Source organism: Oncorhynchus kisutch, linkage group LG29 (assembly GCF_002021735.2).
Source record: "Oncorhynchus kisutch isolate 150728-3 linkage group LG29, Okis_V2, whole genome shotgun sequence".
NCBI lineage: Eukaryota > Metazoa > Chordata > Actinopteri > Salmoniformes > Salmonidae > Oncorhynchus > Oncorhynchus kisutch.
Genome location: NC_034202.2, coordinates 7,369,984 through 7,386,479, shown reverse-complemented (window position 1 = coordinate 7,386,479; position 16,496 = coordinate 7,369,984). Strand labels below are relative to the sequence as shown.

Here is a 16,496-nt window from a genome sequence, read left to right as displayed (position 1 = left end):
GTCCTCCAGATCAGAGGCAGTAGGGATGACCAGGGATGTTCTCTGTTTAGTGAGTCCTCCAGATCAGAGGCAGTAGGGATGACCAGGGATGTTCTCTGTTTAGTGAGTCCTCCAGATCAGAGGTAGTAGGGATGACCAGGGATGTTCTCTGTTTAGTGAGTCCTCCAGATCAGAGGCAGTAGGGATGACCAGGGATGTTCTCTGTTTAGTGAGTCCTCCAGATCAGAGGCAGTAGGGATGACCAGGGATGTTCTCTGTTTAGTGAGTCCTCCAGATCAGAGGCAGTAGGGATGACCAGGGATGTTCTCTGTTTAGTGAGTCCTCCAGATCAGAGGCAGTAGGGATGACCAGGGATGTTCTCTGTTTAATGAGTCCTCCAGATCAGAGGTAGTAGGGATGACCAGGGATGTTCTCTGTTTAATGAGTCCTCCAGATCAGAGGTAGTAGGAATGACCAGGGATGTTCTCTTGATAAGTGCGTGATTTGTATAAAAAATAAATAAACATCTGTCCTACTAAGCATTCAAATTGATACCCCCAAAACAACTTAAGTAGTAATTTAAAGTATTTTTACTTATGTACTTTACACCACTGCACGCACGCATGCACACAAACACGTGTCACACGTCGCGTCGCACACATCTCACATGTAGGTGGATTACAGGAACAAAACAGAGAAATGATCATGTGATATGTAAATCAAGGTCCATAATGTAGTTGATCTGATATCTTGATTCTATTGGTGCAAACCAAGGAAACAAACTGTCTTGATTCTATTATGTCTGTTCTATAGGTTGTGGCTTCCCTCAGTGTGCCTACCACAAACCATCATGCAGAGTAGACACTCTCTCACCATGGCAACAGGTGTTTACATTACATCTCCCATATAGTATCCCGCATCAGTGACATGCAAGAGAAAAGTATGATGGCCTAGTCAAATAAAGTCAAATGGTATTGGTCACATATGCTGAATACAACAGACCATGAAATACTTACTTACAAGCCCATTACAAATAATGCCGATTTAAAAAGACAAATATTTGCTAAATACAAAAGGAAAAATAGTAACACAATAAAATAACAATAACTAGACTATATACACTATATATACAAAGGTATGTGGACACCCCTTCAAATGAACAGATTCAGCTATTTCAGCCACACCCGTTGTTGACAGGTGAATAAAATTGAGCACACAGCCATGCAATCTCCATAGACAAACATTGGCAGTAGAACGGCGTACAAGTGCCTAGTCAATGTGCAGGGGTACAAGATAGTTTGAGGTAATTGAGGTAATACAGCGTCTCAAGTAGGTCGGGGGTAAAAGTGACTAGGCAATCAGGATAGATAAGAGTAGCAGCAGCGCATGTGAAGAGTGTGAAACTGTTGTCTGTGTGCGAGTGTATGTGGCCTTACAAAAAAATAAAGATATGAAAAAATGAAGAATTAAAGGGGATCAATGTAAATGGTTTGGGTGGCCATTTTATGAACTGTTCAGCAGTCTTATAACTTGTGGGTAGATGTTCAGGAGCCTTTTTGTCACAGACTTGGCGCTCCAGTATCGCTTGCGGTGCGGTTGCAGAGAGAACAGTCTATGACCTGGGTGGCTGGAGTCTTTGACACCGCCTGGTATAGAGGTCCTGGATGGCTGGGAATTCGACCCCAGTACATGTACTGGGCTGTACACACTACTGTCTGCAGCGCCTTGTGGTCGGATGGCGAGCAGGTGCCGTACCAGGCGGTGACGCACCCCGTCAAGATGTTCTCAATGGTGCAGCTGTAGAACTTTTAGAGGATCTGAGGGACCCATGCCAAATCTTTACAGCCTCCTTAGTGGGAAGAGGCGTCGTCGTGCCCTCTTCACGACTGTGCTTTCGTGTTTGGACCATGATAGGTCCTTAGTGATGCGGACACGGAGGAACTTAAAGCTCTCGTCCTGCTCCTCTACAGCCCCGTCGATGTAAATGAGAGCATGAACAGCAGTGGTACAGTTATACTTCCTACTGTACTGAAACTGTCACCGTACTGATATACGCAACAACTTGTGACTCTCGTCAGTGTGTACTAAGTAATGTAATGTAATGTAATTCACTTCATATGTATACACTGTATTCTAGTCAAGTCTTACCCTATGTAATTACTACTGTACACACATGTTCTATTCACATACTGCCCATAATGTCTATACACACCATCATATACATTCATATCCCGGACTCTGACATTGCACATTTCGCTACACCCGCACATAACATTGCAAAATATGTGTACGTGACCAATAAAATTTGATTCGAATTAGGACTACTGGAAAGCTGTTGGCCACCTAAACAGAGTTTCCACTGTGAGCTCCTGGAAACACACTCCATAAATCCAATCATGAATTGATTGATGAGGAAGTGTTGGGTAATCTAAGCTATCTATATGTGTGTATATCCTGCATCTTTAAAGTCCAAAGGTCACATTTGATATTAATTACTGACTTGACTTGTTTGGTTTTGTACACATGGTTAGTGTTCAGGGACTTGAAAGTCGTTGAAAGAGAGGAAGAGAGGGGGGGGGGGGGGGGGGAACTGTGGATGTTTTTGAGGCATGAAGTGCCTATTGCCTGGCAACTAGCTTAGACATAGTGTAAATCAAACAGTACCAAGGACAAAACAATCAAATTCTTGGCACAGTGGGGGAAACGCTGTACACTGCATGATTCCCTTAATCTGATTTGAACCAAATTGTGTCTTATGATCTGATTATAACCAGGTTATAAAGTAACAGTGGGGTTACATCCACACATTAACACCTTCAAATGTGTCCTTAAATTATAATACAACCATGTATCCTGAGTGCATATGCACAAAACAGGAAGAAACATACAGTATGTATTGCTACACTAATTCACATTTCAGTAGGCTCACCTTACTTACTCCGAAGGCTGCCCCCTGCCGGCAAGGTCGCCTCTCTGCACCAATGATTAGTCTGTTATAAAATAAATCTCTCTCGATTGAGTGAGTAGGCCAAAATGTCTGTCACCAAACTCAGTTCAAGGGGAACATTTCTTTCCATTATAAAATATTAAACCTATATGGAGCTTCCAGTAGCCTATGTAAATTATTCATATAGTGGCAGTTTACAGTTGAGTCATTTAGCAGACGCTTTTATTCAGAACAACTAACCGGAGCGATCATGTCGAAGTGCCTTGCTCATGGACACCAACAGATTGTTCACCTATTCGGGTCGGGGATTGGAACCAGCGCCCATACGGTTACTGGCCCAGCGCTCTAGGCTACCTATAGTAAAACAAATTACCTTACATAATAAAAACAGTACACATTGAAATTCACCAAACGTATTTATAGGTAAATTCCGCAACGTTTCTTATCAAGAGCCATTCGTGCTAAACCTGTATAAAATTCCACAGCATACCTGATGGGTTGAATAAAAATAACAATCAAGTTGGCCTGCACCTCTATCCATACACGTATTTTCCCTGTACGTTTTCTGGATTACTACTCAAGCGCAAGAGAGACCTTGTTTCCTCTTCATCAGTATTAACGGTTTACAGTTGCCTTACCTTTTGAGGTCCATTGAACAATTCACTTTCTTCTGTCGAAGTCCGACTCATGTCTTGAACCAGGGTTAGGTCCTTTACGAGTAGTAAAACGTTGGGATGAACAATTCCTGTCTAGAAACGCGCGAAACTGCATCCGCGGTTCTCGGTCGTGCTGCCCATCGAGTTAACGGATGGATGGCGGAGGACCTGAGATATTGGCGATCTTTAAAGACGGTTGGTTATAACTTCTGATAAACTTTTTCGGCTCCGCTTCAGGCGGGCAACAGGAGTCCATCCGTGCAGTCCTAATGCCAGCGGGTTTTTACGTGGGTGCTTGTTATGGCCATGGAAAAGTGCATGTAACTAACGTATTCAAGTAAAATACAGGCCTACAAAAATGACATCTCTTGTACTGCAGACAAAATCAAAGAAACATTTATTAGGCATGATTGTACAGTTGATAGATTCCGCAGGCAGCCCACAAACAGTTGCTTTACAAGGAGGTTCTATAGCATGTTAATTCTTTACAATTTAAAATACAATACCCAATTCTGCTTCCGCCCTTAGCCCATTACCTAACAGTGCACAGTTCTGAAGGGACTGGAAACAAAAGAGATATCCCACTTTAGTGCAAGTTGGAATAACATCTGAGTACCAGCACCATTCTCATTCCAAGAAGTGAATTTTCAGTCAGTAAATACATTGGAATTAGGCCACCCTGTGTCCAGTCATCTACGCACTTCTTCATGGTGGATTGTGTGACCGGCCTTTCTGAGATACAGACTAAAACTGTTGAGAAACATTGGCCTAGGATGTCATTCAGTCACTTCTCCTTTAACCCAAGGTTTGGTTACCGGGCCCTGCTCCTTCTTGACTGTGGGTGTATCTGTCTGGCAGGTGTCATTAAACCTCTCTCTGGCCTTCTCCCAGTTCCTCTGGGTCTTGTTCTTGCTCAGAGACCCAGCCTCGTCCACCGACACAGCAGCTCCCGCCCCAAGACCTGACTGGGACTTCCGGATCTTCAGCTGGATCTATGGGAAAACCGGAATAGTGGGGAAAAATCTGATCAGATGTGTGAGCAAAGTGGGAAAGAACTGGGATGAAACCAGACAAATGAAGTGGAGGATATTGGTCTGAGGTTTGGTCAATTTAAATATAGCCATTTATGAATTCCTAGTTTAAAAAAAATAGGGAAAAATCCCATCTCTGAAAAAGAAAAATCCCAATAGAAAGGGAAAATGTTAAGATTACCGGGTCTTTCATTCCAGCTCCATCTTTGCCCAGGCCTTCTCCTTTCTTCCAGCCCATCTTCTCCAGCATCTTCCTTCCCTTGTTGACTTCACTGATCTCACTGTAACAGGAGGGAAACAGGCACATTGCAACGACTCAGAGTCACCACATCCTGGTCTTTCTACTTACACACACATTATGTGCACACACACACACTTGCCATCAACTGAACCAATCAGATTACCACGTACATGTGAACGGAGGCGGGTGCGTCGTCACGTTGGAAGGCTCCCTCGCTGCCCACGGTCTGACGACGAGACTCGGCCCTGTCAACATACCTGGGGTTCCTCAGGGCTTTGGTCTCCTCATACTCAGTGCTCTGTGGGACAGAGGGAGACACACTTACTAAACACAGTTATATACACACATAGTAATATCATACGAACTGCTGTTAGTGACAAGGAAAGAAGGTTCATAAGCTATGGGACTGCTCAGTCTCTTGCAACGTGCATGTCAACAAGATGTGAGACGAGCAAAAACAGAACCGTTTAATTGGACGAAAACCTCTGTAAGATAACATCTTTGTACTGTATACACAGAGAAGGCAGGGCAGGATCTGATTGGTAATCCTTTGTTGAAAATGTCCTTGCCAATCACTCATCACTGATTAACATAACAGCAGAAGGGGACAACAGATGAAGTTGTAGTGGATGAACAAGTCACTTACCTTCAGGCCATATTTGACCTTCATCTGTTTCAGTTCTTTCTGTCTGAGCAGCTCCTTGTCCTCTTTGGTTGGAGCTGGTCCTGAGGAACGACACACCCGGAAAGTTATAAACTGGGCTGTAGCATTAGTTACACTAATAATCATGCTGTGTGGGACATGGGTAGACATAAATTCATCAGCTGTGTTCTGCACCTGTCTGTTCCGGCTGGTTTCTCTGGTGTTTGCCGAGGTGAGCCATGACCTGCCCAGGTTCACAGCCGTCACAGGTGTCTGTACCAGAGTGGATGTGGAAGGACAGAACAGTCTCTCCCATCTTCACTTCATCCCCATGGGTCAGAGGGCAAGGGTCACACTTAGCTTTGGGCTGAGGGCAGTGAAAACAATAGTGTTACTACCTCACTTTCCAACCAAGGTGTGTGTGTGTGTGTGTGTGTGTGGGTCTGACCCACCTGAAGGATTCGGTTGCCATTGAGGACAGTTCCATTCTGGCTTCCCTGGTCCACTAGCATGTAGCACTGTTGGTCCTGGTCAAAGTACACCTCTGCATGAAACTGGGATTAAAACATGTTTTTATTTTTTTTATGTTGACACCTACTCATTCCAGGATTTTTCTTTATTTTTACTATTTTCTACATTGTAGAATAATAGTGAAGACATCAAAACAATGAAATGACACAAGGAATCATGTAGTAAACAAAAAAAGTGTTTAAAAAAATAATAATAATTCAAAGTGGCCACCCTTTGCCTTGACAGCTTTGCACACTCTTTGCATTCTCTCAACCCACTTCATGAGGTAGTCACCTGGAATGCATTTCAATTAACAGGTGTGCCTTGTTAAAAAGTTAATTTGTGGAATTTCTTTCCTTCTCAACACATTTGAGCCAATCAGTTGTGTTGTGAGAAGGTAGTGGTGGTATACATAATATATCCCTATTTGGTAAAAGACCAAGCCCATATTATGGCAATAACAGCTCAAATAAGCAAAGCGAAATGACAGTCCATCATTACTTTAAGACATGAAGGTCAGTCAATGCAGAACATTTCAAGAACTTTGAAAGATTCTTCAAGCATAGTCGCAAAAACCATCAAGCGCTACGATGAAACTGGCTCTCATGAGGGTTGCCACAGGAAAGGAAGATCCAGAGTTACATCTGCTGCAGAGGATAAATTCATTAGAGTTACCAGCCTCAGATTACAGCCCAAATAAATGCTTCAGAGTTCAAGTAACAGACACATCAACTGTTCAGAGGAGACTGTGTGAATCAGGCCTTCATGGTCAAATTGCTGCAAAGAAACCACTACTAAAGGATACGATTTGCAAGGGCAAAGAAACATGAACAATGGACATTAGACCGGTGGTAATCTGTCCTTTGGTCTGATAATCCAAATTTGAGATTTTTGGTAGGTGAACGGATGATCTCTGCATGCTTGGTTCCCACTGTGAAGCATGGAGGAGGTGTGATGGTGCTTTGCTGGTGAAACGGTTGGTGACTTATTTAGAATTCAAGGCACACTTAACCAGCATGGCTACCACAACATTCTGTAGCGATATGGTATCCCATCTGGTTTGCGCTTAGTGGGACTACCTTTTATTTTTCAACAGGACAATGACCCCAAACATACCTCTAGGCTGTGTAAGGGCTATTTGACCAAGGAGAGTGATGGAGTGCTGTATCAGATGACCTGACCTCCACAATCGGGTTGCGCAGCGATCTAAGGCACTGCATCTCAGTGGTGTCACCACAGATCCTGGTTTGAACCCCAGCTGTATCCCAACCGGCTGTGATCTGGAGTCCCCTAGGGTGGCGCACAATTGGCCCAGGGTCATCCGGGTTAGGGGAGGGTTTGGCCTGGGTAGGCCGTCATTGTAAAATAAGAATTTGTTCTTAAATGACGTGCCTAGTTAAATAAAGGTTCAATTAAATACATTTTTACATTTAAAAAAAAAATCCCTTTGGGTTGAGTTGGACCGCAGAGTGAAGGAAAAGCAGCCAACAAGTGCTCAGCATGTGGGAACTCCTTCAAGACTGTTTGAAAAGCATTCCTCATGAAGCTAGTTGAGAGAATTCCAAGAGTGTGCAAAGGGTGGCTACTTTGAAGAATCTCAAATATAAAATATATATAGATTTGTTTATCACTTTTCTGGTTACTACATGTTTCCCTATGTGTTATTTCAAAGTTTTGATGTCTTCTCTACTTTTCTACAATGTAGAAAACCCCTGGAATGAGCAGGTGTCCAAACCTTTGACTGGTACTGTATATAGAACCCATCAATACCATTCACATCTAATTTGAAGCCCTGCAGATTTCCTGTAATGCATGTAGCAGAATCAAACAAATCAATGAAATAGGTTGCCATACCTTACTGACTCCCATTTCAGATAATCTGATGGCATGGTTCATATCCTTTTCCCTGAAAATATAGAATTATGTTAAAACAGTCATTCAAAATGCCACAGGTAGTTTCAACTTCTATGTCAGAAGTGTTGATCTGAGCTCTCATCTCCCCCTTGTGATGAAATTGATGAACTGACCACTCATAGGCCTATTCAATCAAAATAATTTGGGAGAATCCCAACTAGTTTTGTTTGCCTCCTCTTCTCCTTCCTCGCCTCTTTTTGAAAAAGGTCAAAGGTAACCGAGGAGCGGAGGAAACTCTGAAAAAAAACGAGACTCCTTCTCCACTCGCGGGTCATCAGGCAAATTACATTTACAGTGGTGGAATCTCAAACTAAATGTGTAAAGTGATAACAACTCTTGGATGAAAGGATAAGTGGCATATTTTAAACGTGTGCACCTATTCCAAAGTGGGTGTGACGTATTTTAAAACACTATCCTCTGTCAAAGTAGGTCATCGAGGAGCGGATCAGACTCCTTCGTTCGCCTACTAACGAATTGACACTCTCCTCGACCACTTAACAGTTTCTGTGTCACGGAGGAGAGAGGACGGAGGAGTTGAGGAGAGGACAGACTTTTCCCAATTGAGAATCTCCCAGAGACTGTAGTGCTGTACTGACCTGCCAATGGTGGCTGGAGAGTCAGCTGTGATGATGAAGAGTGTTCCTGTCTGTAACACAGGAGATCTGACCACTGTCACCCTCACACAGGGCGGCCACACCTCCTCAGCAACTAGGGACAGAATGTGCACACAATATCACATACCCATGACAATTATACTGAGCAAGATTTTAACTACAGGAAACATTGAGGAAGACCGATGAACAGGTGGTGTTAGATGTTTAACAAAGTGAAAACTACACAATGAGAAAAAGTTGACAGACTGAATAACCCTAAACAGTGTCCCTCCTCTCCTCACCTTCCTGACTCTCCATCTCTGACTCTGAGCTGTATTTGGTGGGAAGAGGGGGGGAAGAAGAGGAGGAAGTAGACTTCCATTCTCCCTCCGACTCGGTGATCTCCCCCTCCTCAGGCTCGCTGTTCCCACGCAAGCCATCACGCCCTGACGCAGCTGCCTCCTCCTTGCTGCCCAGTCTGTCCGACTTAGCCTTCTTCCTCCTTGAACTGCTCGCATCATCAGAGCGCGACCAGTCATTCCTCTTCTTCCTCTTCAGCAAGCGTTCAGCGCTCTTTGCCCGGCGAGTCTTTGAAGAGCTTTTCTTCTGTGGAGGAGTGTCTGGAGTGACAGACCGCCCCCTTTGCCTGCGCGAGGCCACTCCCCTCTTGGGGATTCGCCGCTCGATCCACTCCTCAAACTCGAGCTCCTTTACAAGGCCCTGTGAGCAGACATGCAACCAATCAGAAGGGAGGATTCACCTGAGGCATCTCCAGAGAACTAAATTGGTGGACACACCTCCCTGCATTGTTTAGGGATCATTTTTGGATATATGGGTCTCCGTTTTCAAAGACAGTAGGCCTATACTGCCTTCACAGTCAATTCATTGACTCAAGCTGCAACACAATGAGAGTGATCCTCAAAAGCATCCTCTTGACCAGACCAAGCAGCCACATCCCTGAGCTCTGAAACATGCCCTTTCGTTGCACTAGAGCGCTGGAGCTATACATCATGTCTGCATGGGGTCTTTCTGCTGGAAAAGTAGAGTCTGATGTGAGGAGTGTAAAAAAAAGTGTATCTCTACGAGAAACTGAGTTCCAGAAATAGGAAATCGTCCATGTTCGTCAGTGAGTGAATCACGTCTTCTACCCACGACCAGAGGAATAGCATTCAGTCGACTAAATGGCAGCGAGCAATAGCTAAAACTATGTACCTGACGAAAATGTAGTAGACTCTGCAGGATAAATAACCAAGGCTATAGCTGCAGAAATTCTAAAACCACTCCTGCAAATAAAAAATAAAAACTGAGACCACATAGATCAGAGTTGAAATGTATCTTAAAGAAGTCCATTACAATCACTAAACTTCTGAAGGTGAGATGCCTCAGGAGCCTCATGTCAGCCAATGAGCACAATTCAAAAACAGTAGGGATAACAGGTCAGTTATACACAACAATGAGAAATATGTAGCTAGTTAAAACAATTACCCCTTCTTAATCATTATTTCAAAGGAACATAACTCCAGAATTTGCTGTAATTCTCCTGTAGCGCTTCATCTCCAGTATAGTCACCCACCTTATCCTCCTGACGAGAGGATCTCTCTGGAACTTTCTTCCACTTCCTGCCCTTCTTGTCCAGGCTCCTTTTCTCCTGGCTGGTCTCTGAGACAGGCTGTACAGTAGGGACCTCTATCCTGGAGTGGAACTGGTACTTGCCACTCTCTGCATCGTAGTAGTAGTACATCCCTGTGTTGTTATCATAGTACAACTGACTGGCCTAGGTGAGGGAGAGAGTGACGCAATTAAAAAGACTGTTACATAATGGCATAGTAATGGCGTGTGTGGTTTAGTACCGAGTCGTAGTAGAAGCCAGTGCTGTGGTCGTAGTACATCCCGGTGGTCTCATCAAACACAAAGCCAGTCTGTGTCATGGCCTGCTCAGCAGTGGCTCTCAGCATGTCAGCTATAGAGCCTGCATCCACCTCTTGCTGGAACAAACACAAGTAAAGAAAGTAAAGTTCCCAACTCGTTTTTGCACTGTCATCAACCTAAAACCTTTACTTCTTGTGCCCCACCAAATAGATTATGGTCCTGTATTAGGGAAATGAGCTCTTTAAATAAAGATTATTTTTGGTTAGACAAGAGACCTCAATGTCCTCAGTCAGAACAGAATGATTGGCGGGGGGGGGACGGTATCCAAACTCACCTCTGGTTGTGCAGCAGTAACACCACCCTCCAGAGACACCTCTGTAACTGTCTCTGTGGCTGTCATTGTATCTGTAATCATATATGTAGCGGGGTCATTGGTTGATTCTGCAGCTGTCATCTCTGAGGCATCAGTGGCTTCCTGCCCCTCTGCTATCACAATCCCCTCGGTGTCTGTTGCCACACCATCACCGTGGTAGTAGCCTCCTCCATAGTAGTAGTTGTAATAATCTGAAAAGCACACAGACAAGGGTCAACGTATCTGTATGTGAGCAGAGCAACATAAAAAACAACTAAATCATTCACAAACTGCTGGTCCTGGAAAATAATCAGGTGTTCATTTTACAACCATCCAAACACAATATGATTTGCTCACCAGTTTCTGACCAGGTATATTCTACTGTCTGTGTCTCAGCTTCAGCTTTCTCTTTCGCCTTCGTCTTCCGTTCATGAATCTCTGTACTCAGCCTGTCGACCTATTGTATCAAATCACGGCAAAGAAAAAACCATAAGCGTCACTTGTAAATTTGTTTATTTGTGCATTTCAGAGACTTGTTCAATGATGGCTAGATTGTTCTTAGCAGCTAGCCTACCTGCTTCCTCAAGTCTTCGTTGTAGCCTTCTGTGTTCTTCTGAAGCCTCTCAGACTTGTTCAGTTGTTTCTGTAATGTGGTCAGTTGTTTCTGTAATGTGGTCAGTTCTTTTCTGCAGTTTTTCAGTTGCTTCTGTAGCGACTCTACTTTCTGGCGAAGCTCAGCCACCTCGGACTCCGACCCATCCTCTCCTCCACTCGCCTCCTCTCCATTTGTCGCCATACTCCCAGCTGGAATCGACACACAGGGCCACATGTAAAGTGAATGTTGAAAAAACAAAATGTCATTCGAATTGACCTGACCATGTACGCATGCGTTCGGTGTCAGCGCCACACACTGACACACAGGGTAAGTTTACCTATAAGCCAAACAAAATCTAAGTTTAGACATTTCTATAATATAGTGCCCTAATTTTTGTAAGAAAAGTGGAGACTAAAATGAAAGATTAATCTCTCGTGAATTTTTATGTTTGAATATTTGATAAAACAAGTGAAAAGTCCAGACTGGGCTTAATGGGTACCGAGTGTACCCCCCCCCCCCCAACGGGGGTTCCAAATAAACCCACCTCTAAAATAATCCATTTGAATTATATCAATCACCACTAAAGTTATTAAAAATAAACTGATCGGTTAGAACACAACCCTGCACCCACACTGGCCCTCTGTCGATAAGAAGCAACGCTCAAAAGACCATAACACACACACAACGTTCAATAAATGATCTGAAAGCTGAATTACATTTGCTGTACTGCTATTCTTGTTAATGAGTCCCAACTTGTCTTCCTTAAGCCTATACGAAGACAGTTTCAAATCTCCCTCTCTACTGTGCATTACAAAATGTAAAGGTGGTAGACCAAAAAAATTGAAATCACCTGGATGAATGAAGGACAACAATATGACAATGCCCCCACCCAAAAGTACATGAGTGGTCGCCCAATAGTCATCTTCTTGTTCCTCATTTGATTGCATATTTTGTCGACCACTTGTAGGTCTTCTATCCCTGATATCCCTCAACCCTGGTCGTCGTCTTCTCTCTCTGCATCAGTGACTACCGGTCCACTCAAAACTTCCTGATAAGTGTGGAGAAGTTTCTAATCTTGGTAAATCAACAAATCTGAGCAAAAAACATTTATACTGAACAAAAATATAAACGCAACATGTAAAGTATTGATCCCATGTTTCATGAGCTGAATTTATAATGTCAAGCCCTGCATGCTTTTTTTTCATAAGTCTCATGGAATGTAGGTTTACATTGAACACAAAACAACTGAGAGAACATTGGCCACAGATGTCTCAAGTGTGTCTCAAATGTCCACCAGAGCTGTTGCCAGAGAATTTAATGTTAATTTATTTGGCAGTACATCCAACTGGCCTCACAACCGCAGACCATGTGTAACCACGCAAGCCCACGACCCCCACATCCGGCTTCTTCACCTGTGGGATTGTCTGAGATCAGCCACCTGGACAGCTGATGAAACGGAGGTGTATTTCTGCTTGTAACAAAGCCCTTGTGTGTGTGTGTGTGTGTGGGGGGGGGGGGGGGGGGGGGGGGGGGGCTCCCCAGTGGGTGGGCCTATACCCTCCCAGGCCCACCCATGTCTGTGCCCCTGCCTAGTCATGTGAAATCTATACATTAAATTGACTGATTTCCTTATATGAACTGTACCTCAGTAAAACTGTTGAAATTGTTGCATGTTGTGTTTATATTTTTGTTAAGTATATTTATGCTCATGTTCATTGAATATTAGGGATATCAACACACCATCTCCAAGTGTTTCAATGCCACGTGGGCTTAATAGGAGCCGACTGGGTTTAATTGGAACAGTGATTTATGGTGAAAAATAATGACTGGCAAAGCCTACTCATTAAATATTTGGAAACCAATAGTTTGGGGTATAAATATACACTATAGACTACAATATTATGCAATGATATTAGTAGTAATAGTAATGATCATCTTGAACAATATGTATTTATTGTCATTTACATTCTGTATTTACAAAAATGGCATCTATGTATAACAATGCAAGGTTAATTTCACAGTAAAATGAGGCAAAATGCATTCAATTAATGTGAACTGTGAATGGCCAAAATCTATTATCTTGTAGTTCACCAAGTCAGGTTGCTACTGTGTGAATGTGACATGCAGGCACAACTGACAGCATACATTATTTGTATTTGTAAATAGCAAATAACACACATAAAATATGCTATCATGTGCATATACCAGCACATGAATCTCTTAATTTGACATTATCTGAGAAAGTACAAACACATATCTGGAAAATGTGTTAATCCCATGGTCGCCTCAACGTTTTTTTTTGCAACTTTGAAATTGTCCACTAGTCAATAACTTAATAATAGAACATGATTGGCTTAGATTTTTTTTTTAACTGTTAGGGATATTTTTATTTTTTAAATTTAAATGGAAGTGTGTTTACTATAATATGTATGTTTACGCTAATCATTACGCCGATTCTGTTGCAACATGTTTTGAAACTGTTTAACGTTACTCCAAACGGAAACGCAAACAAGTGTTTCTATTCTATTTGATAAACTCAGGTAGGTCCCTCCGTTTCGTTTACAACGTTTGCTTCCGTTTGGTTCTTAAACGTTAAACGGTTTCCGTAATGAATGCATTTTAAAAAGGCTGTTTAATTGTTTGTAATTGTATATTAATGTTAATTGTATATATTTCGTCAAATGTCCAAGGCCGAACTAAGTGGATAACCAGTAGAGTACAGTTGAAATGAGTGTTTGCGCCTTCATTCATTGATAAGGATAAACTGCCTAGTTAGCTGTATGGTCTTACCGATTCGTTTGTATTCCTCGCTTGGACGCTCGCGCTCCTTTCTCTCCGCCGAGAATATCAACCTGAAAGTTGAACATAAACATCTTGTAACCACCCTGCATTGCTGACACATCCGACCACATGTTTTGTTGATAATAAAGAGAGTTACAATTGGTACAGTTGATGTGTTTACAATCCACTTCGACCATGGCCTCTATTTTTTTATACGTATTACGTCACTTTCTTCTTCTACGGTACAACATCACACCGTTGGCAGAGGGCGCCACCTGTGGTTTGGAATGAGAATAGGCTACATATTTGGAAATAACTGATTATCTCTGGTTGAATACAAATACACAGCTATCTCAGAGGTTTGTGCTATAAAAAAAAATCAAATTAAACTGATACTATCGATTATCATTCACATCGACTTTCAAAACGTTCTGTTAGACCTCACACTCAATGTCAACAAAACAAAGAAGATGATCGTGGACTTCAGGAAACAGCAGAGGGAGCAGCCCCCAATCCACATCGACGGGACAGTAGTGGAGAAGGTGGAAAGTTTTAAGTTCCTCGGCGTACACATCACGGACTAACTGAAATGGTCCACCCACACAGACAGCATGTTGAACAAGGCGCAGCAGCGCATCTTCAACCTCAGGAGGCTGAAGAAATTCGGCTTGTCACCAAAAACACTCACAAACTTTTACAGATGCACAATCGAGAGCATCCTGTCGGGCTGTATCACCACCTGGTACGCAACTGCTCCGCCCACAACCGTAAGGCTCTCCAGAGGGTAGTGAGGTCTGCACAACGCATCACAGGAGGCAAACTACCTGCCCCCCAGGACACCTACACCATCCGATGTCACAGGAAGGCCAAAAAGATAATCAAGGACAACAACCACCCGAGCCACTGCCTGTTCACCCCGCTATCATCCAGAAGGCGAGGTCAGTACAGGTGCATCAAAGCTGGGACCGAGAGACTGAAAAACAGCTTCTATCTCAAGGCCATCAGACTGTTAAACAGCCATCACTAACATTGAGTGGCTGCTGCCAACATACTGACTCAAATCTCTAGCCACTTTAATAATTCAAAATTGGATGTTATAAAATGTATCACTAGCCACTTTAAACAATGCCACTTTATATAATGTTTACATACCCTACATTACTCATCTCATATGTATATACTGTACTCTATACCATCCACTTCATCTTGCCTATGCCGTTCAGCAATCGTTCTTCCATATTTTTATGTACATATTCTTATTCATTCCTTTACACTTGTCTGTATGAGGTAGTTGTTGTGAAATTGTTAGATGACATGTTAGATATTACTGCACGGTCGGAACTAGAAGCACAAGCATTTTGCTACACTCGCATTAACATCTGCTAACCGTGTGTATGTGACCAATAATATTTGATTTGATTTGACTTAATTTGATTTAGACTGGAGAAGTGTAAATACTCACTGCACTCAATGTACTTTTAATAAATACTTCCACATACAAACCAGCAGGGGTCATCACAAGTATTGATGTTGAGGTTATGATCAAATTATTTGCCAAGCTTTGTTTTCCAGCTTTTGACCGTTCCAAATCCAAACATTAAGAAATACAACTGTTAAATGTTGTCTCCGGAGTGAAGTCGAACAACTTCAACAAATCACACAAATGAAAAACAGGTGAGAAGCTCCATTAACAGTGACTCCTCTCTTTCTCAACACCTGTGTAGAACACTTCCCCTCTTTATTACCAAGTAGTGGCAGCAGCAGCATACTGCCAGGGTCCTAATGAAGAGTCACAGAGTCTTACACACACGCAGTGGCGGATTTAGGAATAGGCGACATGGGCAGCCGCCCAGGGCGGCATCTTGCCGGGGGCGGCATGGGGCGCCCGCACAAATGAATAAATAAATCAAATATATTCCGAATGGTGACATTTGCACGATCAGTGTTCTGTCGCTGATTTGCACGTCACGTCAATTATATCATGTCACCGTGTGGGACTGTGGGTCAGTTAACCTTGTTGGAGTGGGCGCCCTGAGTTTGTATCATGTCACCGTGTGGGACTGTGGGTCAGTTAACCTTGTTGGAGTGGGCGCCCTGAGTTTGTATCATGTCACCGTGTGGGACTGTGGGTCAGTTAACCTTGTTGGAGTGGGCGCCCTGAGTTTGTATCATGTCACCGTGTGGGACTGTGGGTCAGTTAACCTTGTTGGAGTGGGCGCCCTGAGTTTGTGAGTTTGTGAGCTAGCCCGGGAGTGGGGGAATCTATCAAATAGCGCACGTACTAATGCAATTAGTAATGCAATTAGTAATGCAATTAGTAATGCAATTAGTAATGCAATTAGTTGTGCGTTTCTTGTTTGAAGTGCAATAGTGTAATAATCAGGT

At 43.0% G+C, this 16,496-nt stretch overlaps 1 protein-coding gene across 2 annotated transcripts; it reads right to left on the bottom strand.

The window, feature by feature from the left end:
* Nucleotides 1-3,962: 3,962 nt before the first annotated feature.
* On the bottom strand, nt 3,963-14,356 carry LOC109874374 (angiogenic factor with G patch and FHA domains 1). 2 transcript variants are annotated; one of them, XM_020466254.2, is made up of 16 exons: nt 14,269-14,356; nt 14,121-14,182; nt 11,310-11,539; nt 11,093-11,192; nt 10,718-10,947; nt 10,365-10,499; nt 10,088-10,288; nt 8,817-9,234; nt 8,518-8,629; nt 7,862-7,913; nt 5,950-6,051; nt 5,693-5,864; nt 5,501-5,580; nt 5,025-5,152; nt 4,795-4,894; nt 3,963-4,574 (listed from the first exon to the last, which is right to left on the bottom strand). In XM_020466254.2, the coding sequence occupies exons 3-16, from the start codon at nt 11,529-11,531 to the stop codon at nt 4,359-4,361; spliced, it is 2,268 nt and encodes a 755-aa protein (XP_020321843.1). In that variant the 5' UTR covers nt 11,532-11,539; nt 14,121-14,182; nt 14,269-14,356; the 3' UTR covers nt 3,963-4,358. The 2 variants fall into 2 exon arrangements, with proteins under 2 accessions (XP_020321843.1, XP_020321842.1); XM_020466253.2 differs by having other exon boundaries at nt 14,121-14,329.
* Between the last annotated feature and the right edge of the window lie 2,140 nt (nt 14,357-16,496).